Here is a 23213-nt window from a genome sequence, read left to right as displayed (position 1 = left end):
GTTTATTTCATGATTTTAATGCTTCCTGAATGTCATATTAGTCTTGTAGAGTGATTAGAGGTATGCTGAGAACAATTGCCTATGATAAGAGAGCTTCTCCAAGGAGTAAAAATGTAGCTCAGTCATACTCTCTTTGTTCAGAGGAAAATACTAGTTTTCAGTAGAAATTAAGTTTGAATTGATTTATGAAATTGTTTAAGGAATATAGAACATCTATCACACAAATTAATTACTAGCACAATAAAAATATACTGACACCTCTGTTTCCTGTGGTAGACAGCCCATTTTAAATAGTTTGTAGTTAATTTTAATGAGTAGCCGAGGTTTGTAAGATTTCTCACTTTCTTTGTAGATTAAGACAAAGGGGTGTGCCTGGATTGCAGTAGTGGTACACTATGTCTGTTACCATATACATAATTATGAATTTATGGGGCATTCTTTTGTATTATTATATTTCTCTAGTATAAAGCATTACTGCAGTGGGATATTGCTTTGCTAAATACAATTTCCACTTTTTTTAATGAACTGGAGCTGGTAACTATTTCTTCCTGCACATCTGTATTTCTTTTAAGTATGTTTAAATAGTGCGCTTTCGTAGTTTTCTTTTTTTTTAATTTTTCTTGGAATAAACTTAACTACAGGATGATACTTTAGGGTCCATTAGACACCAATGTAAAAAAGAAATGTATAGATTAAATACTATCAGTCTAAATGTATATTGAGGTTATGATTTTACTATGTACACAAGAAAACCTGGTTTTATGTTATTTATATGTAAGAAATGAGATTTCCAGTCACCTGAAAATGCAGACGTATGTGTGATTCCTTCCTTTTTGCATAGGACACCTGTCCACATTACAGAATTGCTATGTGCTATGCCAGAAAAAAGTAGTAGATAATACTGTCGTGTGATCCTCTATGAAGATTAACACTCTTTTTTTAATCATCATTAGTCCCTTTCAAGTATTTGTTTTGATTGATTATATTTCATTAAGGGAGTGGCGTAAATTGTTTTATTTACATCTCAAATTTAATTACTGCAATTAGATTTTAGACAGACAGCTATCTTGCTGTGGCTTAAGACGTTAACTCACAGTCACTACTATGTTTGCACTATTTCTGTCTCAAAAACATGAAATAAAATAGCTTGCACACAGTCACCTGGAATATGGTAATTAAATTTTAAGCATTGAAACAAAATAGAGGATTTGAGCCTAAATTGATTTCTAATCAAATTCATTTAAAACTGTGATAGTGGATACTTCTGCAGTAGTTTTGGTAATTGGAGTACCCTGTAAATTGCTTTACAATTTTAAAAAATTGCTTATTCTGGGAACAATAACAATGACCTACTGAGTGTGGATTTTTAGATGGTGCATAACTCGGGGCTAGAAAAAATACTTATTCTATGCATTGTGTTCAATATCCTAAAACTGTGAGATGCTTTATATAAAGTTTTATTTAAAACTTGATTAGACAAATTTACTGTTTAGCTACATCTCTCTGTCTTTTTCTTGCTTGTAACTGACTGGTAACTTGTAAATGCTGAACTACAATTATCTTTTTGTTATGGAGTGCTTACCACACACGACGTCATCTTTTGCTATTTGATTATTGTGGTAACTCTAGTTGTGGTCGATGCTGATTATTTGAAGATTTTTCTCTCACTAGCACTTTTTCCTGGTTTCTGTATGAATGAACTTCTGAATCTTCTCACGTATGTGTGTACAGGCTTTTAATGTGACTTCTCTTCCTTCCATTAGGTGCAGTATTTTGAGGTCCGACAGAATTATTCAGGAGCTCTGGAAACTGTGAACCAGATAATTGAAAACTTTCCAAACTTCATTCCTGCTTTCATAAAGAAAATGAAGCTACAACTAGCCTTGCAGGACTGGGAGCAGGCAGTTGAAACAGCACATAGGTTGAGTATGGAGTAGCACACTGCTGATTGTGTTCTTGCTGTGTTTACACTGTGAGAACACCTTGAAACAAAAGTAGATAGGTTTCCATTAATTCTTAATTACTTTTAAATAGTTACATCAGTGGGGTTTTTTTAAATAAATTTAAACTGAATTAAGTTTCAGTAGAACCCAGCCTTGCCATTCTGTTCTGCCATCAATACGTTGATCCATTTTGTACAGAAGAGGACCTTTTTTGAGATAGGCATGAAGTAACAAAGCTATGCTTTCAATTGAGAGCTGTTACTTAAAGTAACTGTGCAATGCAAGTTACTTTATTCCCGTTTCAGAGTAAAATGGATGAATGAGCAAAGATTTTGTTTTGGTTTCCTTACGTTCACCTTTTGTTTGGCTTTAGACTGTTGCAGAAAGATGCCCTCAATTTAGAAGCCATAAGAATGGAGGCCCTGCATTATCTGTGCAGGGAAGGAAATATATCTGAGGTGAGTCTTTTTAGTAGCAGATTGTGGAACACAACAAAACCTTTGTAGGGGGTAGATCCCACATGCAGTATCTTCTTTATGTCTTCTCCTGATACGCTTTGTCTGGTCCTATGCTGCGCTACTTCTCTGCAGGAAGAGGTATATTCACCTTTTCTGATTCCAGTGACTACTCTGGCTTGTTGTTGGAGTGTTTTCTGGGTGTCAAGTGAAACATAATTTTTTACCTCCATTTTTCAAGAGAAAGGAATCAAGCCAAACAGAAGTCTCCTCTGGCCAGTTAGTTGAACCATGTTTATTTGAATCACCAGACCAATCTTTTATTGTTTAAATACTTTTTTTATAAATTCAGAAGTTATTGTAAGTCTTCCATTAATTTTAAGTGGCTTCTGCCATTTTTCAGGAAATTTTAAAATACATTATCTAAATTGTCATGAAAAATCATTAAGTATTTTAAATATCTTCTTATTCTGAAAAAAAGCTGGTATAATTTAAGTGGAGATTTAGCAAAAAAGTAAAATGTTTTCAGGGTTTCATAGTTTTTTTTCAAGTTCTAGAGTAAAAGATATTTTAGGTTGTTTAACACATTTTTAGTTATTGCAAAGAACTGTTTAGTCATTAATGTATTTATAATCAAATTTAAGTCTTACTTATGCTCAATCATAGGAAATACGGAGAAACAGTAACAACCACAAACTCCACTAAAGCTGTCCAGGAATGAAACTTGATAGAGTGTAAACAAAAGATTCTGGGGTAAACAGTCACATGTGACTAAGACTCATGTCTAGGAAAAAACTGAAAAACCTGATGAGATTTAAACATGATTCAGTGTCTGCATCTAAAATCATATAAAAAAACCCATGTACCTTATTATTGTAACCCCAGAAATGTCTGACGTACCTTACGTGGTTTGAGAAACTGCGAGGTAAGAAGCCTGAGCATCTGGAAGTGCTTTGGTTTTGAGCGTGTGTGTCTGTATCACAATGAAGCCTGAGCAAGATTCACAGATCAAGAATTCCTCAGACTGTCTTGCTTTATGGGAATCTTCTGTTTATATTGGATTCAGCTCAAGTTTTTAACTTTTTTAGAGCGTGTATAGAGGATGCATGATCTACGTTATTTTCACTTTACTATTCCAAAGTATTTTTCTAGGAATTCCAAAATAAATTGAACTCCTAGCCCTGAAAACTTTAGAGTTTAAATTTAGTATATTACTGCATAGTAGAATTTGTGACTAGTTTTTAGTGAAAACTGTTCAATTGTCCTAATCTGTTGATTATTTCTATTACTTACTATGTTACTCCTTTTTCTCCAAGGCTTCAGCAAGACTAGGAGACCTAATTAAAGCACTGGACATGTTAGAACCACGTAATTCACAGCTCTTCTGTAAAATGGCTTTAGCTTTCAGTAGAACTGTGAGTATGTTTTTTTCCTTAGAAGCATATAACTATCTATATATCCTGGGTTTTGTTTTATTTTCTGGTAGACAGATGTTAGTTGTCTACTAAAAAGTAGATGATTGCAGACAATTGAGATAGATTACCTTGTGTTTAGTAACTACTTTGAAGTTTTAAATTAAATATGAATTACAATACTGAGCCATCTCATTTCCACAAATGTTCTTACTGCTTACTTTTAAATGAGAAACAGGTTTCCAGTGAAAATATACTCAAATGTCCACCAACCATATTCTTAATGTAGGAAAGGGACAAGGTTAATCATGTAGCCTTCAAACTGAAAGTCTCTTTAATCTTTGATTTATTGTTTTGAGGAAGCATTCAAAGCAACTATCAACTGTTCTGTATTGTATGATCCAGCACACTTCAGTGTCACAATTTTTCTAGAATTGCTACAGATTATATTAATCTCATATGAGATGTTCTCTCAACTGCTACAGTAGTATTTAGTGTGTTTCTTGAAGCGAATCTGAAAAATAAGAAAACCTGGAGGTTTAAAGATTATTCTTACCGTTAGTGTGGCCGGAACCAACTCATCCTTCAACATACACAAACCTTAGTTGAAAGAGCATCTGATTTGGCATCCAACAATGCAGAATTTGCTACTGAACTTGGCTACCAAATGATTTTACAAGGGAAAGTGAAAGAAGCTTTAAAATGGTACAAGACTGCTATGACACTTGATGAAACAAGTGTTTCTGCACTAACTGGTAAGTTTTTAGACTTTCTTTTGGTTTTTACTGATCTTAAGGCATAGACAATGCTTTTTTTTTTTTTTTTTTTTTTTTTTTTTTTTTTTGATCAAGCTTTCCTACTACTGCTACTAGGAAAATCTAGAAGTATTAGAACAGGAGCATTGGGCAGTACTTCCTCGTTCATGTTATACTGTGTTCCTTAGAGGAACAGTTTCTCTTCATCGGGTGTATCTTTTCATCTTTTGAAAAGTGAAACTTTTTTCTTTTAGATTAGAACTCTCAAAGTAATGGTAAGGACACAGATGTGGCTATATTCTTTTTAATTTTATTTTATTTATGTAGTGCTTAAGAACTGGAGAACTCTTAGGTCCTACAGAAATAAAAAAAATCAAGGGCAGCTGATAGAACAAGCTATCCATGGCTACCTATGTGTCTAAATTAGATTGAAAAACATAATCAGTTCAAAACTTCTGATACTTATGGTGTACATACTATGCTCTTTTATCAAAAGTTTTGGGGTTTTTTTAAGTCCAATTGCTCTCAAGAACATGGAGAGTAAATATGCCATACTTGCATCACAGATTTTCCCCTGGATTTTTTCCTTGACTATGCAATTGCCTTCTAATCGAAGACTTCAAGCAGTACAAAAAATTTAAAGGGCAGGAGTGGTTTGTGTGTGTGTTTCAAAGGGTGTGTGATTTTTTTTTTTTTTTTAATTTCATTTTGCTTCTTGTACTTCTGAATTTAGAAGCCAGACTTCATGGTGCTTCTACTTAGTCTAGAGCCAGCTGAAGATTTACTGTTTTAAACATTGTAATATAAGGGATGAGATCTTTCATGAAACTGCTCTGTAGCATTGCGTGTATCAATGTATCAATCATGCATCATCTATCCTAGATATTTCTAAGTACATAAAATCTGCATTACCATAAGTCTTGAACTATTCTTTCTTTTATCACCACTTTATGAAGCGGTTGACGAGAGAAAAAGGTTCATTCTGGGGAACAAAGCCTGTGCTTGATTAGGAGGAAAAATCTGCAATAAAGTATTTAATTATGTTACAGGAATTATCCGTTGTCAGCTAATACAAGGGCAATTAGAAGATGCAGAGCAGCAGTTGGAGTTTCTTAATGAAATTCAACAGTCCATTGGGAAATCTGGGGTAGGAGACATCTTCCTTCATTGAAGTACTTCAATTACAATCTGAATTGTGGTGTACTAGCTATTTCATGTTATATATTTCAGTCACCTGAGCAGAACATTCTTAATAGTGTCATTAAATCTAAATTTCAGTTTTTCTTCCTATTAATCTAAGTTAATGTGTTGCCTAACTTTGCAACACAAGGCTGTTTGCTTGTAGAGCAAAAGCATTGTTGCCTTCCTGCAGTGCTTTATCTCTGAAGATAAGTTTGAAATGTCAGGAAGGGAGGGATATTAATTATTTTCAGGATTTCACGCTCAGAAAAACTTAGAGCTTCTTGCACAAATGTAATAGAATGCATTGATTTAATAATCATCAGTGTATTTTACAAAGAACAAAATAAATATTCTTACAGTATCCCTAAATATAAAGAAGGAATGGCTAACATGAATAATTATATTGTATGAGTAACAGATGAACATATCTGGAATATGTTTTATTTCTCTTTTTTTCTGTAGGAATTATCTTTCTTGCGTGCAGTCCTAGCTATGAAAAAACATAAGAGACAAGAAGAAGTTATTGCCTTATTGAATGATGTTCTGGATACTCACTTTTCATCTTTGCGTGGTTTTCCTCTTGGTGTGGAATATTTTGAAAAACTAAACCCTGATTTTTTGCTAGAAATCATTAGGGAGTATCTTAATTTTTGTCCAGCACAGGTAAGCAACTGTAGATCACGTCTGTCTGAAAATGGAAGTTGTTCTTGGATTTAATTTTGAGATCACGAAGCAAAAATTTAGAAAACTTTCCCTCTTAAAATGTGAATTTATTTGAAGTAAAAGTGTGTTTTAAATATATATATGGGTTTTCTATTTCAGTTTCTTTTGTGTTCGTAAAAACTGGTGAAATACTACTTTGTTATGTTATTACTAATTAAAAAAAAAATCTCACTTAGATGGCCAGTTTTCTGTGACTGAACTTGCTTGTGCTAGTTTTGGCAGCAAAGGCATGTAGAACTTAATAAATTGAACAGAGCCCTGATGTTCTGCTAAAGCAGAAGAAACACATTTAAAGTTTCTTTAAAAAGTGTCTTCATTAAATAGATTATTCATCTGAAATAGCTGGGAGCCGACTCTTGTTATCCTGTCATTGGCAGATTTCTAGTCTAATTATAGAATGTTCCCATAAGTATTTTTATGTACAGTTTTAAAATCTGACAGGTAAACAAGTAGTTTTCCATTGTTATGATCTGTCCCACCATCTGTAATGAAACAGTAATGTATGAAAGTCGAGAACATCAGTAGCAATGACAATTTTTTGTCAGAGATGGAGATAAATAAGTGTAATTCTCTGAGATAGTGTCTTCTCTGAAGATTTCTCTGGGGTATATTGCAGAAGTACTTAATGGCAATGATGAATTTTAATTTGGAATGAGAACTGTTTTTCCTGAACTATTGTACATAAAGATTTGTATAAGACAAGACAGGCTTTCCCTGAAGTTTCTTTATCTCTTTATTGCAAAAAGGAGTTTGTGGTATTAGAGTGTGAGGAGTTTGGCCAGGTGGTGGAGGCTTCCAGTTTGATAGCGGAGCTATTGCTTGTTTGAGTTTATAGTGAAGCTCAGACTTAAAGTGAAATCTAACTTCAAAACCTGTCAACTGAAGTGTTTTGTTTTGTTTTTACTCCTAGCCTGCAAGTCCTGGGCAGTCATCTTCACCACTTCTCAAGCACTGTGCTTCTGTTCTTGAAACTGTGGTAAAAACTGTGCCTGGTCTTCAACAAGCTGTCTTTTTAATTGCAAAAGTGAAATACTTGTCAGGTAATAGTTGTATGAATGGCTAGCTATCCACCTCTTTAGTTTCTTTAATATAAAAAAAAAATTGCACACTTTTAAATTTAAAAAATTAATATTCTTCTTTAACTGCAGAACAGTGCAGTACAGCTAAGTAAAGAATGTTTGCACTGGTTTTTTCATGATTTGAATGAGTGTACCTTAACTATGCAGACACATAAATATGGTATCTTTTATCTATTGCTTCCAAAAAAAGATCACTTATTAAATGATTTACAGAGGGAACAGTGGGAAAATGTCTTACCTTTGACCTAGTTTTTATTTAATTTCATAGCCACATAATACTTTGTATATGAGTTGATTCACTAAATGCTCACCTTTATTGAAAAAAAAACCCAAACAAACCAAAAAAAACCCCAAATTATAGAATTGGTTAATAACTAATAAATGCTCCGTATTTAATCTCTGTATTTTGTATCAACTTTTTCACTTTCCCTTTTTTATCTTCCTAGGGGATATTGAAGCAGCCCATAGTAATCTACATTACTGTCTTGAAAGAAATCCTTCTTACGCAGATGCACACTTACTGATGGCCCAGGTGTATCTGGCTCAAAACAATACTAAACTATGTTCTCAATCCTTGGAACTTTGTCTGAGCTACAATTTTGAGGTGAGTTGGACAAAGAAATGGAACCTCTTTATTCAGTCAGTCTTCTGAAGTTATATGGTTTTGCATATAATATTTTTTAAACTGAACTTGTAATGACTCTTCCACTATGAGTTTAATATCTAAATGTTTATGTGGACATGGTATCTGAATATTTGTCAAAGAAATGACCGTAAAGACAAAACTACTACCTTATTACAATGTACTGAAATTGTTTTGAAATGCAAAGGAAAGAAATAGTAGCTTTTTCTCAAATACTTACATAAATGCTAAAACCATGTTCTATAAACAATTTATAATTCCAGACTAACCTTGCGAAAATCTTTAAAAGCCAACATAGAAGGACTTGAAGAGTGATCCAGTGTTGTTTCTGGGCTTTTTGCACAGCTGTACAATTGCTAATGAGTCTACGCACAGATTTGTGGGGGGTCAGGAGGGATCTATAGTTACGTCTTGACAATTCATGCTATTGTAAACACTCTTAAGTGTAAAGGGAGTAGTATCCACGTGCTGTGCTCTCTTCCATCAATGTCACATCTTTACCCATCTTTTCTGTCCCTTCAGAAGCAAATTTCGTAAATGAAGCATTGTATTAGAAAACTTCCTCTGCTTCGTAGTGGTCCTCACCAGTTTTATTTCTTGGGGCTAATACATTGCAGTGTGGGATTTTTAGTTTGTTGCCATCAGTGGAATTTGACATATGATTAGCACTACACAGCACTCATTGGGCTTGAGTTGTGCTAAGTCTTTTAACAGAGCTTAGCTGAAAAGTGACAAGCTACCATTTCCTTGCAAGCATGCTCCTGTCTTTGTTCCTTCATCCAAGTGATGCAAGAAAGCTGAAGATTACCTAGTTAGGAGACACTGAGGTACTTGCAAGTTTGTACACAGTTACATTTCCCTTATCAACATTTCCTTTTCATGTGAAGTATATTTTAAGAAGGTGGTGAAATGGCAGGCAAGACTTGTGCCACATAATGATTGTGTACTTAATAGTCTAATGAAGTGTGCATACAGCAGTGTGGAGGATGCAACCTGACCTAGTCAGGAATGTCCCTGCTCCTTGCAGGGGGGTTGGACTAGATGACCTTTGAAGGTCCCTTCCAACCCTAACCATTCTATGATTCTATGATTCTATGAAGTAAAACAGAGAAACTCCTTATCTCATTATATTTTTTAGATGAGAGAACATCCTGTTTATCACTTAGTTAAGGCCCAAACCCAGAAGAAGATGGGAGAATTATCAGAAGCTATTAAGACCTTACAGATGGCAAAGAATTTGCCTGGAATGAGAAAACCTACTGCTTCCTCAAAAACTAAAGGAAAAAAAATTGAAGTTGATGCAAGTGATCGTGTGTCTGTCTTCTTAGAGTTAGTGGAAGCTCATCGTTTGAATGGAGAGCCGGTAAGATGGCAAATTTGTTACCGTGTAATACATACCTGAAAGCAGTTTCCTCTACCCGTTAACAGAAGTGTCTGTCCTCGTTAGTTCAGAATAGAAAGCCATCGTCTCTTTTACCAAGAGGATTTGTTTGGTAAGATTTCCAAGATGTTAATAGATGACTTAACAGCTTATACTTTAAATTGCAGAGGAACAAAACTACTTGCAGGTGCTCGATTTTGAGCCTATTAAAACCCCTTCTAATTTTGAGGAAGGGATACTGTTGATTCTTAGTTGCTGGCATGTAGATTCTGGTTTTGCTGTCAGAATGCTATTAGAAATATTTTTGGATCGTGTCCTTATCTTTGTGTAGCAACATCCTTACTATCAGTTGCTTCTTAATAAACAGTGGGACACTATATATGTATGAAAATATGAGAAGCCATACGATCTTGTAGTTGGAAGTGACCACTGGAGGTCATCCTGCTCAAAGCAGGACCTATTAGAGCAAGGTGCTAAAGTTATTGTCCGCTTGAATTTTGAGCATCTCCTTGTATATGTGCAACACAAATGTTATTTTCTCTACTAAAACTGTTCCTGGTAGTTCATATCACAAACTTTTATTTAAAAAATTAAGAGGAAAAAAATATTTAAAATATTCTGGTGAAACAAATGGGTACTTTTTTGTCGTAGTTTAGCCCTGCTTGGGACATCGCTCCCAGCCCCCACCCTCGAAGGGAATAAGGGAGAGAGGATATAACAAAAAACCTCCAGGCTTGAGATAAGGACAGGGCGAGATCATTCAGGTTACCCTTATGGGCAAAATAGACTTGAGTCCTCCTTAGACCTGGCCCTGTCCACTGGACAAAGGGAAAACTTCTAGCAGCTTCTTGCAGAAGCTCCCACTGTAGCGTCCCTACTAAACAAAACCAACACATTGGATTTTCTTGTGGTTTTTTGGTTGGTTTGTGTAATGTTTCCAGACATTCGTTTGCTTGTGATGTCTTTATTTAAAAGGCTTTTGAACAACAGGAAATAAGATTAATTCTTTCAGTTTTATTATTTGTAGCATGAAGCTGCTATAATACTGCAAGATGCTATTAATGAATTTTCTGGAACTCCTGAGGAACTAAGAGTCATGATTGCAAATGCAGATCTGGCAATTGCTCAAGGAGATGTTGAACAAGCCTTGGCTATGCTCCGAAATATTACACCTGAGCAGCCTTACTTTATACAGGCTAAAGAAAAAATGGCAGATATTTATCTTCAGTACAGAAAAGATATGAAGTTGTATGCTGGCTGCTACAGGTAAAAGGTTGTGGGGAGTGTGTGTGTGTATATTTTTCTAGATTAACAGTTTAATGGTTGCATGGTGAGCTTTTTTTTTTGCTTTTTTTTTTTTCCCCCTTTCTATTACAATAAGTCAGGAACGTTTAGCAACATAATGAATTCATTTGAGTAAGTTTTGTAGCACTTTAAACAGTGATTAGAAGTCCCTTTTTGAAAAGGTATCTCAGAATTTTTTTGTTGTCAGAAATAAAGAGAAACTAAAATCTGCAGAGGATAAAATGTTGTGCCCTATTTGTTGTTGTTTAGATACCAGTATTGACATGTTAAATATTGAGCAAGGTTCTGTCTTCTGTTTCCAGAGACCTCGTAGAAAAACTGCCAAGTGCTCATACTTTTCTTCTTCTTGGTGATGCATATATGAATATTCAAGAAGTAAGTGCTTGCTAGAGATAAATAGAATGATTGAGTCATTTGTTGATTTTGGCAAGTTGAGACAATGTAGCATGCTGACTCCTATTGATTGATAGTTGGCAAACAGAAACTGCTTTAGGATGTAAGAAACCATAATTACTGGCTGTAAATGTAACTGTTTCAAGTTCAAAGAAGAAGCTGTTGAAAATGCATTTCTTGTAATAACTGACTAGGTGAAAGTCAAGGAGAGAATTTTATCTAGAAGAACACTGACCTGACTATAAAAAAAAAATCTAAACTGAGAGCTAAATTAAATACAGGAAGAAGTTGGGTATGTTTAGGAGAGTTCTGAAGCTCAGAATAATTTTAGGTAACTTTGGTTCTCATATTGAAAGTTTTATTTAAAGTTTTCAGTTACTGAATTCCTGTATTTTTATTACATCCTTTGCTTTCTTGATGAACTGGAAATGTCATTCAATATTTGTAGAAGATAATGTAGTCAAATGGACAGGAATTTGAAGGATACACTTTTAAATTCATATTTTGAAAGAGTAGTTTGGGTTAGGACACACAACTAACAATTCAGATTACTAGTTTGGGGATCTGTAGGTCATTAATGGTTGTTTACTTATTCATGTTTCTGTGTAGTTTTCTCCTTAATGAAGAATTACAAAGCAAAAGAGAACTTGTTTAAATCTGCTGTAACATGGGTAGAAGAGAGAAATGGATGATTGTCCAACACAGTAATAAGTTTGCATAAGTTTATTAACTAGTGAAATAAAAGTAGACAAATTTCAGTGGGAAAAGAATCAGGATAATTCAAACTAATTTGTTGGCCAAGTTCTCTCCACATTCTGTTTTAGCATGGAAATGTAAATTTACATTGACTTCACACTTCCTGCCATTTCATAGTGACTGTTCTCCTCTCAAATATGTTGTAGTTCATGAACCAGTAGTATGTGGCAGTCATTCATGGAGGTGTTAACAGATTTTGTTTTCTTCATACTTATGTTAACCCTTGATTTCTAAGTTTTTTTATCTTTTACTGTTGAAGCCTGATGAAGCCATAGAAGTCTACGAGCAAGCCTTGAAGAAAAATCCAAAAGATCCAGCTTTAGCAAGTAAAATTGGAAAAGCCTTAATCAAAACACATAACTATTCAAAGGTATCCCATAAATGCTATATTAGACTAAATATCATGTCCCTTATTGTCAATGTGTAGACTTTGCCTGATTATTTTTTCAGGTTGAGTAGAAGAAGCATTTCACATTAAAGTACAAAACAGACTTTTTATCCTGAAAGTAAGTCTATAGATCCCCTTCAAAATATCTGGTCAGTCAGGTCTGTGGCCCTTGCACAGGACAAGAAGACAAGAAAATATTTTGTGACAGCCTGGGAAGGAAGCAAGCAGGACTGTGATACTGGGGAAATGGTGTGATTGTCCTGTAAGTGCTTACTTAGGGAATCTTTAACTTGCGTCCTTTACATTTTGTTTGCATCTCACTGAACCTTTTAATACAATGTTCTTAAGTAGTGTTCATGTTGCCAAAAAGACTTAACTTTTCTGTGCTTACAGTATTCTTCTTTTTTTGAGAAAGCGAACATCTTCCCAAGCTGGCATATTTGTTCTGTACAGGTGGCTTTGACATGGTCTGATAGACGAGTTTTAAATTGCAGAGGAATCAGTGCCAACTTTTGAACCTCCAGTATCTGCTTTCTTGTCACTTGCATTGAAATAACAAACAGTAAATGGGTACAGAAAGTGCTTGGAAGACCAAGCAAGAGAAGTGGCTTTGTTTCAGCAGCACCTCTTCCATAGGTGCTTAGCACAATTTTCCTCTGTACTTACGGAAGTTGTTTCAAATAATGGTCTCTGAACTTCTTCCAGGTCTAAGAAAGAGAAGAGGAGGGCCATGAAGATTATCAGGGGCTGGGGCACCTCCCGTATGAGGACAGGCTGAGAGAGTTGTGATTGTTGAGTCTAGAGAAGACAAGACTCCAGGGAGACCTTATAGCAGCCTTCCAGTACCTAAAGGGGGCCTACAGAAAGATGGGGAGGAACTCCTTGTGAGGGAGTGTAACGATAAGATGAGGGGTAATCTTTTGAAACTGGAAGAGGGTAGATTTAGGTTAATATTAGGAAGAAATTCTTTACTGTGAGGGTGGTGAGATACTGGAACAGATTGCCTAAAGAAGCTGTGGATGCCCCATCCCTTGAAGTCTTCAAGGCCAGGTTGGATGAGGCTTTGTGCAATCTGGTTTTGTGGAAGGTATACCTGCCTATGGTCAGAGGGTTGGAACTAGGTGATGTTTAAAGTCCCTTCCAACCCAGTCCATCCTGTGGTTCTATGAAATCTATTTTCTGGCTTGTTAGCTCCCGTCATCACTTCTTGTCAGACTTAATACTGAGCAAGATTCCAGTCTGAGGTTTTTGTATTACCAGCTTAGATAACTGATACTGCACAGACTCTTTCATATGATGTACTAATATGCTATTATCTTGTATATTTAAAGTTGCATATGTATTACCATCGCACCAGGAGAAACACGATGGTGGCTTCATGGAGTAAGCCCAAAGGTTCTCCATCATCTGGAAATGTCTATTTAATAGTTTGTTTTGTTTTTTAGGAAGACAATTAGTGACCAAGCAAGTTTCCAAGCAGTGACTGAGGAGTTCTGTTACATACAAACCCCACTACAGATTTCTTTCTTATCAGACTGAATGTGAAACATTCAGTGTGTTTTTCCAGGGCGTGTACAGTTTGTATATTTGTGACGTATGAACTTGTTCTTACTTATGTGCAATGTGATTAGTCAGCTGCATGTTCACTGTTTTCAGGTTGGTTTTAAGGCAGCCTTTCACTAAAGTCTTTTTTTTTTTTTTTTTTTTAACCTGAAAGTAAGTTTGTAGATCCGTTTAAAAATACCTGATCAAAGGCTCCGTTACGCATTGGTGGATAAATACCTAATGAATTGTAGTTCTGATGAGTCCGTTTATATGGGTTTGGGCCTGCATTCAAAACCATGTTTAACTCCTTCATTGACTCAGTCTTGTCACATCTCCTAGCCTTAACATTGGCCAGAAGAGTAGTAATAGAAGCTTTAACTGCTTATTGTAAGGAAAACAGAACAAAGTCTTTGGGGAAAAACTTGCGGGAGCAAATTACTTTATTTGGGCAACTTGAAATGACTGGAGTGTATGTGTCCAAGTTGTGGTTTGTGTTTGCAGTGTTAGAATTTTCACTTACTTCTGTTTAGGCCAGTATTATAAGCAGATAAGTATATGATTCCTATCTGCATACCTTTTTGTGTATGTGTAATCTAATTACTGTGAGAGTTCCTAGAGTGCTGTAGAAAAACTTGTAATCTATGTGTTGATGGGTGTTTTACAAACTTTTTCTTTATATATTTTGAGGCTTCAGCTCAAAATTATATTATCCTTAGGGTGCTTAAGCCTAAACAAGTAACCTGCCTTTAAACATTAGTATGTTTAAACATGTTCTATTTTAAAACAATAAAAGCTAATAAAATATTTCAGATTCATTTTGGAAATGTAACTTTTTAACATAATTCCAGTTCTCATTTTTCCCTTTACTTAAAGTAATATCTTATTTTAAGACTACTTAAGTTGTTATTTTGAAGTGTGGGGTTTGTTTGTTTGGTTTTTTTTAACTCATGGAATAACAGTTTATTGATCCAGAACACTTTTTTTTTTTTTTCCTGGCATAAATATTTGACTTTTAAAATTGATATGATTGCCAGTTTTTATGTTTAAAAATGTGAAGAGAAGACTCCTTTGTATTAGATTATGCTTAGCTGGTATTTTTAAACTTTTCATTATTTCTTTTATCTTTATATTTTGCAGATAGACTTTGGGTAAATACTAGTTCTTTGTGTATGGTAAAACAGAACTTTATCACTCCAGTCTGACTCTGACTGGAATTATACAGCTCCAGCAGCTAATGAAAATGTGGTTTAATTGGCAGTGATCCTGTCAAAGATGGAACATCATAATGTGGTTAGGCTATGTAAACACGTGTATCAAAATGTGGACTCTAGTTATTCTAGTGTTTCCTCAGTAAGTTTGCAGATGACACCAAATTGAGCGGAGTGTTGGTCTGCTTGAGGGTAGGAAGGCTCTGCAGAGGGATCTGGACAGGCTGGACTGATGGGCCGAGGTGAACTGTATGAGGTTCAGGAAGGCCAAGTGCCAGGTCCTGCACTTCAGTGATAACAATTCCATGCAATGCTACAGGCTTGGGGAAGAGTGGCTGGAAAGCAGCCTGGCAGAAAGGGACCTGGGGGTGCTGGTAATGAGCCAGCAGTGTGGCCAGGTGGCCAAGAAGACCAACAGCATCCTGGCTTGTATCAGGAGCAGCATGGCCAGCAGGAGTAAGGAAGTGATGGGGCCCCTCAGTACAAGAAGGACGTTCAGTTGCTGGAGCACATCCAGAGAAAGACAATGGAGCTGGTGAGGGGTCTGGAGCACAAGTCTGATGAGGAGCAGCTGAGGGACTGGGATTGTTTAGTCTGGAGAAAAGGCTGAGGGGAGACTTCATTGCTCTCTACAACTACCTGAAAGGAGATTGTAGTGAGGTGGGTGTTGGTCTCTTCTCCGAAATAACTTGTGACAGGATGAGAGCAAATGGCCTCAATTTGCGGCAGAGGAGGTTTAGGTTGAATATTAGGAAACACTTTACTGAAAGAGTGGTCAGGCACTGGAACAGGCTGCTGAGGGAAGTGGTAGAGTCACCATCCTTGGAGGTCTTCAAGAATGTGTAGATGTTGCACTTCAGAAGATGATTTGGTAGGCATGGTGGTGTTAGGTTGATGATTGGACTTGATGATCTTAGAGGTCTTTTCCAACCTTAAAGATTCTATGTTTCTGTTTATTTTGACATTACATTTTTGGATGCTTGAGCTTGCAAGTAAATAAAATCTTTTTAATATAGTATTTATTAGAAATTACTTTGTTACAAGAAAAGTGAAGAAAGTAGAGAAAACTCTAAGCAGCATGTCATTAAATACCTAAGTGGCAAGGTTGTTGTCTTTAAATAATACTCAGATTTTTGTTTCTTCCTTTTAGGCAATCAGTTACTATGAGGCCGCATTGAGAAGCGGTCAACAGAATTTCCTTTGCTATGATTTGGCTGAGCTTTTAATGAAACTGAAGCAATATGAAAAGGCGGAAAAAGTACTTCAGCAAGTTTTAGATCATGAGCCTGGTAGGTACGTTATTAATTTGCAGCAAAACATACAATTTCTACTGTTGTTTGTGTTTTCTGCATGATTCTAAGGAATAAACAAGTTCCATATGAACTTTTTTGAACTGTAAACCACAGGAAACTATTAAGAGATAAATGAGAAATGCACTCTAAAATAAACTTCATTTGTATATAAAGGTGCTTTTGCCAGGACTTTTAAAGCTGAAACAACTGTGATAGATGAAGTCAGTAAATGCAATAGCAGAGCTTCATACATGCAAGATTCTTTCCTTTCTGTGCTAACAAATGTTCTGATTCTGAATTGATCAAGTATAGATAAGTCATTCCTGCTGTTAGGGAATGGTTTTTTTAGGTGGTATTCTTCAGAGCGAAGAGATTGAACCAGATGAAGATGTCTCTTAGTGCATATTCCTAACATGTAAAAGAAAGTCCTTACAAAGCTAAAACTTGGATTTTTTTTTTCATTGTTCTTGTATAAAGACGATGAAGACGTTTTAAGGTGTTTAGTGTGAGCTATTGAGCTATACCCCTTAATTAAGGAAATAATCTTTTTTGCAGTGGTTTAATTATATTTATTAACTTTTGTGGCTGTTCTGGTTTTGTTAGTGAGGGGGGGCCTAAGGTGGCAGCTTCTGTAGGAAACTGCTAGAAGTCGCTCCCCTTTGTTCAGCGGACTCGGCCGGGCCTAGGGTGGACCCGCTGCTGGCCAAGGCCGAGCCAATTGGTAGCAGAATGTCCCGTGATAACGCCTCTGTGATAACGTATTTAAGTAGGGGAAAACAGGAAAAAGAGGAGGAGAAGATGTGAAGCAGCTGAGCGGGGGGCAGAGAGGGGAGGCGCGAGCCTCATGGGCCTTGCAGGCCTCACCCTCTGGCCTCCCGCCAGGCAGCCGACTGGGCCCAACTCGGCCCGGCCCGGCTGCAAGAAGTGGAGAGGAGATGAGAAGTGAATAAGATGTAAAAAGGATCCTGAGAGACGTCTGCCAGCCTGTTGTGAGGAACGGCTGCAGACACCAAGGTCAGTTCAGAAGGAGGGGGAGGAGTAATGCGACTCCTGGCCAAGATTCCTCTGCAACTCGTGGTGAAGACCATGGTGGAGCGGGTTGTCCCCCTGCAGCCCATGGAGGTCCACGGAGGGGCAGAGATCCACCTGCAGCCTGTGGAGGACCCCACGCCAGAGCAGGTGGAGGCCTGAAGGAGGCTGTGGCCCGTGGAGGGCCCGCTGGGACAGCTGTTCTAGAGGGACTGCACCCCGTGGAAGAGATGACCCATATCGGAGCAGTTTCACGAAGGACTGTGGCCCGTGGGAGGGACCCCACGCTGGAGCAGAGGAGGAATGCGAGGAGTTCTTCCCCCGACAATGAAGTAGCAGCGTAAAACAAGGCGTGATGAACTGACCGCGACCCCAATTCCCTTTCCCCCCCCCTGTGCCGCTCGGGAGGGGAGGTAGTATAGATAATGTTAAGCCCAGGAAGAGGGAGGGGTGGGGGGAGGTTATCTTGTTCCCTGTCTCATTCTCCTGCTAATTTTAGAAATAAATGAATAGTTTTCCCCAGGTCGAGTCTGTTTTGCCCGTGACGGTAACTTTAAGGATTTCTCCCTGTCCTTATCTCAAGCCTTGAGCCATTTTTCTTATATCATCTCCCTCTGTTCTCTCGGAGGGTGGGGGGAGCGAGAGACAGACTGCGTAGTCTGGTCCTGATCAGGGCTGAACTACGACAGTGGCTATCTGAGGAGGGCGACGAAGATGATAAAAGGGCTGGAGCACCTCTCTTATGAGGACAGGCTGAGAGAGTTGGGGCTGTTCAGCCTGCAGAAGAGGAGGCTTCTGGGGAGACCTGATAGCGGTCTTCCAGTACCTCAAGGGGGCCTACAAGAAAGATGGGGATAGGCTGTTTAGTAGGGCCTGTTGCAATAGGACGAGAGGTAATGGTTTTAAAATAGAGGGGGGTAGATTTAGATTAGAAATTAGGAAAAAAATTTTTTTACGATGCGAGTTATAGAACACTGGAACAGGTTGCCCAGAAAGGTGGTGGAGGCCCCATCTCTGGAAGCGTTCAAGGTCAGGCTGGATGAGGCTCTGAGCAACCTGACCTAGTCAGGGATGTCCCTGCTCCTTGCAGGGGGGTTGGACTAGATGACCTTTGAAGGTCCCTTCCAACCCTAACCATTCTATGATTCTATGATTCTATGAATACAGAAACAGTATATTATCAAGTCTTATTCCTAGTTTCTGTAGTCTTATATCACTATTTTACTGGCCTTTCATACTGCGCAGGGGAATGTTGGTTTTCTGTCTTGTTTGCTTCTCACTGAAAAAGTCCTCTGATTTTATGTTATATTCCTGTCTTATGTAAGCCTTTGAGGATCTGGCATAATAATCATGCTCAAGACAGCTTGATCTTCTAGTGTGGGAAGATAAATTAGCAGTTAAATACAGTCTACCCCATGTACTTTGAAATCTTTTCCGTTTTACAATGAAGCAAAAAGTACATAAGCCAGTATCCTTTTTATATGTCTCTGGTAAACATGCATTCTCTACATGAAAAAAAAAAAATCTCATTAGCTAATTGGGGAAATTATTGAACAGTTTAGGTTTTGGTTTTTTTTTTTTTTTTAAGAAATGCTAAAATATCCTTCATCTGTGAAAGAGAAATGACATATAGGCATTGTACTTGTAGGGAATGGTCTTACATGGGTGGCTACATGGTCTAATCGCTGATTTAGAATAGCGTGTCACAATTACAGCACTTTGAAGACAGTTTGCTAATGGAGTATAGCTCAATATACTTTATTTTTTTATTTTAATAAAGATAAAACATGGATTTTGGTGGGTTTTCTGTTTTAATGGGGAACTATGCTTAAAATACCACTTTGTCAATAGATTAGAATGAATACAAGACAGGGAGAACTTGTTTTTTTTTCAAATATTATTGCATATGTATTTTAACTATTATGCAAAAGTAGCTTGCTGCTTTTTGAGTAGATACAGAAATATTTAGTTAAAATAACTCTTTGTATTCATGGTGGTTCCAGACTCTAGCAAAAGAAAAGTAGTTTGAGGTCTCACTAGAAATTTCGTCAGTCATATGCTTTTTGGGTATACAGTAGCACTCATTTAATCAATTTGGATGTTTTTCATTGACTTTGAGGAGGATTTGGACAAGAAATGTCAGGAGTGGCTTTATTTCCTGTCCACTTAAATCAAAAGCTTCTCTCTCCTATTTCTGAGAATGCAAATAGACTAGAGTGTCAATTTTTTTGTATTGCTTTTGCATCTTCCAGTGTCTTAAAAGAATCATGTTTGGTTTATGTAATTCTTATAGTTAATGAATTGTCTTCTTTGATGGAAGATGGACATTACCAGGTGCTTCTTGCAAAAATTTACAGCAAAATGGAGAAGATTGATGAAGCTATTGTTTCATTACAACAGGTAAAGAGGAAAACTAAAAAATCCCTATGAAAGCTTGCTATGTCTTCACTTTTATCCCTGATCCTAACCATAATATTTCTGTGAATAAGGAAAATGCATACACAGTAGTGTATGTATACAGTGGTGCAAAATGTAAAGAACGTAAGTGGTTAGAAAGTCTAAGCTTTTTGTGAGCAATGTTATTTGAATTTTAGATCGGAATGCAGGCTTTTACTGGAAGCCTACGTTCATACTCTGCCTTAATTTGTGTATACAGCATAGTTTTAGCAGAGCAGATGAAAACGAAATTGGCTATGGGGGACAGCTAGGTTACGTATGTTTAGCTCTGCATTGAGCATCACTCATAGAACAATCTGGAACAGCTTTCAATGGCTACCTGTAATTTTGTTGTACTGTTTAGATTCTTTCAGATTTCTTACTATATCACACAAACACTTTGTTTGCCTCTCTCCACTTTTTTCTTTTGTTGTTTCTGTCAATGCCCTCAAAACTGTCCTTCCTTGTACTCATTATCTTTGAAATCTTTTCCTGCTCCTTCTACTTTTGCTGCCACATTCATTTACAGAAGAACACCTGTATCTTGATTATTTCAGCAGGACTGACTGTTTGGCCATGTTCTTAACTGTTCGGCCTCTTCTTAAACAGATTTCTTGTGTCAGTTTTCAGAACGATGTTAGAAGTTCCCCCTAGATTTTACCTTGTGTTTTAGTTTTCCTTCCCTGCTAGGGAGGTGAAAAGAAGCAGAATAATATTGGTGCTTCCTGCTTTTCAACTTATGAACATTTAAATGAGTGAAGCAGCTCTTCGAAGATTTTATTTCAATGATAAGATAGTTACAAAACTGCTTAAGCAGAAAGAGGGAATCTCTTGTGTGTTAGTTGGCTAGAATTCCACTTGAAATCAAAGAAAAGTAATCTGGCATAATCAGAATTGGGCATAGCTGTTTCCTTTTCTGGGGTATCTGCTATTAACAAATAACTCTACTTCTGTGTTTTTGCTAGACGTTTTTGCTGACTTTTCTGTGCTTAATAAAGGAGTTAAGTACATACACATTCTGGGTTTTGGCCTTTGAGGTCTTGTTTATACACCTTATTAAAAGCTTAATTTTAAGAAAGGAAAAAAAAAGAGGAAAAGGCATGTAACATTTCTATTGAATATTTTTGATGTAGGAAGGTAGCTTGGAGACTGAGGAAGTTCTTAACGGGAACCCATGGAGATTATGATAAAATTGTTCTAAACAAAACTGTAGGGCTTGTGTGCAAAAGCATTGCTTTTGTCTTTAGTAATGAGGCTTTCTTCAGTGATGTCATACGCTAGCACTTTTTTGTGATTATAACTCTGCTAGTAGTTATAAACTGGAACATAACTATTTGAATTAGGGAAGAGGTTAGTTATAAATATTTGTTGTGGTTTAGCCCCTGTCACCACACAGTTTCTCGCTCCCCCTCCCCTGAGGGATGGAGGGGAGAAATAGGAAGAAAGGAAAACTCATGGGTTGAGTTGAAAACAGTTTACTAGAATAACAAAGGAAAACTACAATAATAACAAAATATAGGAATACAAAATGAACAATGTGTGATTTCTCACCACCCGATGTCCCAATGACTGATGCAGCCCGTCCTGAGCAGCAGTCGTGGAAATGAAACTGAGCAGCAAGCAAAGGAGTGAAAGGGAGCCAGCAAAGGAGAGGGAACGATGCCAGCGAGCAAGAGAGAAGAGATGGATGCCCCTGCCATGGGCAACCCCCCAGTGATGTACTGAGCATGATGTTTATGGCATGGAATACTCTCTTTGGCCAGTTTGGGTCAATTGTTCTGTATGTTTTTCTCCCAGCTTCTTGAACGTGCAGATTAACAAGACTTAGAAAGCTGGACAGTGTCCTTGGTCTCATTAGCAACAACTCATATCATCAGGTGTTTATCAACATTCTTCACATCCCAAATCCAAAACACACACTGGATACTGAGAGGAAAATGTCCTGCCAAAACCAGGACAATATTGCAAGGCACAGAAATACTGGGAGAAATTTAGAGCAATAAAAATGTATTATCTCTATTCAAATGCATGTATTTGACCTAAATATTCCTTAGAGTATTAAACAAGCTTGTTCGTACCATCCTTTTCAAGTATATTAGGGGTAGGCTGGATCTATCTGTGGCTTTTTGCTTTCATGTCCTGTTCCTTACGTTTCATAAAATTAATTCCTTTGAAAATTTTTGACTGTTGACTCCTTTCCCCACACTAGGCTCGGGAATTACAAGCCAGAGTGCTAAAACGGGCTCAAATAGAACAGCTGGATGCAGTTCCTGCACAGAAACAGTTAGCAGCTGAAATTTGTGCTGAGATTGCAAAACATTCTACAGCCCAGCGAAACTATGAAAAAGCAATTAAATTTTACAAAGAAGCTCTTGTTCACTGTGAAACCAATAACAAGGTCAGTTCTCCCTCTTAACTATTTTGCATTGGTTTTCCATTCAGTTTTGATATCTAGCAATACATTTTTTCAATTGTCCACAGTGTAGATGTATATTTACAATTACTTCTGCTTAATGGTATACATAGTGCCTTGAACTTTCTCTTCTTCATTGCTTATCATGATAAAATGGTTTTATGTACTACTAATTTGGTAATTTCTGTCTCTTACACAAACTCCTGATTCAAGTGGTGGTCTGCGTGCACTTGAGTTGACCATTAGATTGTATAGTGAGCCTGTCTTTATGTACCCATTGAAGATGCATAAGGTGCAGCATGGTAATAAGGGAGACTGGAACAATCTTCCTTGTTCCCTGTCCTATGGAATGAAGTCCTAGTGACTTCAGGCAGTTGAGACAGTTTCTGTCTCTTCTCCATATGTTTTAGCAGTTTGAGACTTGGTAGGATTCCAGTTTTAGTCACAAAATGTTGCTGTTGTTGAGCAGTGATGATGGCACTGCTTTTCTCTTCCCTGCACTGCCTCTTTCCCACAAGTGTGCCTGTTGATAAATGCTGGTAAATTTGAGCTTAATTTTATGCCCCTCTTCCTTCTTTCACAACCCTGGGATTTAGAGATAAGAGAGGGAGAAGCAAAAGGCTAAGAAATTTAGTATCAACTTCAGTGGGTTTTTTAATATTAAAAATAAATAAATATAATTTTTGTTAATTGTTAATGATTTTCTAGCATGTATTGTGTATATATAGGTGTATGTGAAGACTTCTTTTGTTGCTTCTTATTGCACAGCTGTCAGATTCACCAGCTGCTAAATTATCAATGTATCACCTGGTTTTAATACTTGAACTCGTGTTACGGTTTCAAGAATCTAGGTCCTTACGAAATCTACAACTTCA

At 37.0% G+C, this 23213-nt stretch overlaps 1 protein-coding gene across 1 annotated transcript in view; it reads left to right on the top strand.

Moving 5' to 3' along the window:
* TTC21B (tetratricopeptide repeat domain 21B) overlaps positions 1–23213 on the top strand; it is a 41980-nt gene that overhangs the window by 5616 nt on the left and 13151 nt on the right. The window contains exons 6-20 of the mRNA XM_086750290.1: positions 1764–1921; positions 2317–2401; positions 3715–3813; positions 4373–4565; positions 5615–5712; positions 6210–6410; positions 7381–7510; positions 7996–8153; positions 9331–9555; positions 10601–10839; positions 11181–11253; positions 12287–12397; positions 16319–16457; positions 19783–19889; positions 22135–22323. Of these exons, the coding sequence (XP_086606416.1) occupies positions 1764–1921; positions 2317–2401; positions 3715–3813; positions 4373–4565; positions 5615–5712; positions 6210–6410; positions 7381–7510; positions 7996–8153; positions 9331–9555; positions 10601–10839; positions 11181–11253; positions 12287–12397; positions 16319–16457; positions 19783–19889; positions 22135–22323 (2205 nt within the window). The remainder of the gene's footprint in view (positions 1–1763; positions 1922–2316; positions 2402–3714; positions 3814–4372; positions 4566–5614; positions 5713–6209; positions 6411–7380; positions 7511–7995; positions 8154–9330; positions 9556–10600; positions 10840–11180; positions 11254–12286; positions 12398–16318; positions 16458–19782; positions 19890–22134; positions 22324–23213) is intronic.

Source organism: Chlamydotis macqueenii, chromosome 6 (assembly GCF_036417535.1).
Source record: "Chlamydotis macqueenii isolate bChlMac1 chromosome 6, bChlMac1.mat, whole genome shotgun sequence".
NCBI lineage: Eukaryota > Metazoa > Chordata > Aves > Otidiformes > Otididae > Chlamydotis > Chlamydotis macqueenii.
The sequence above is the reverse complement of the archived record's forward strand: the minus strand, read 5'-3'. Positions and strand labels throughout refer to the sequence as shown.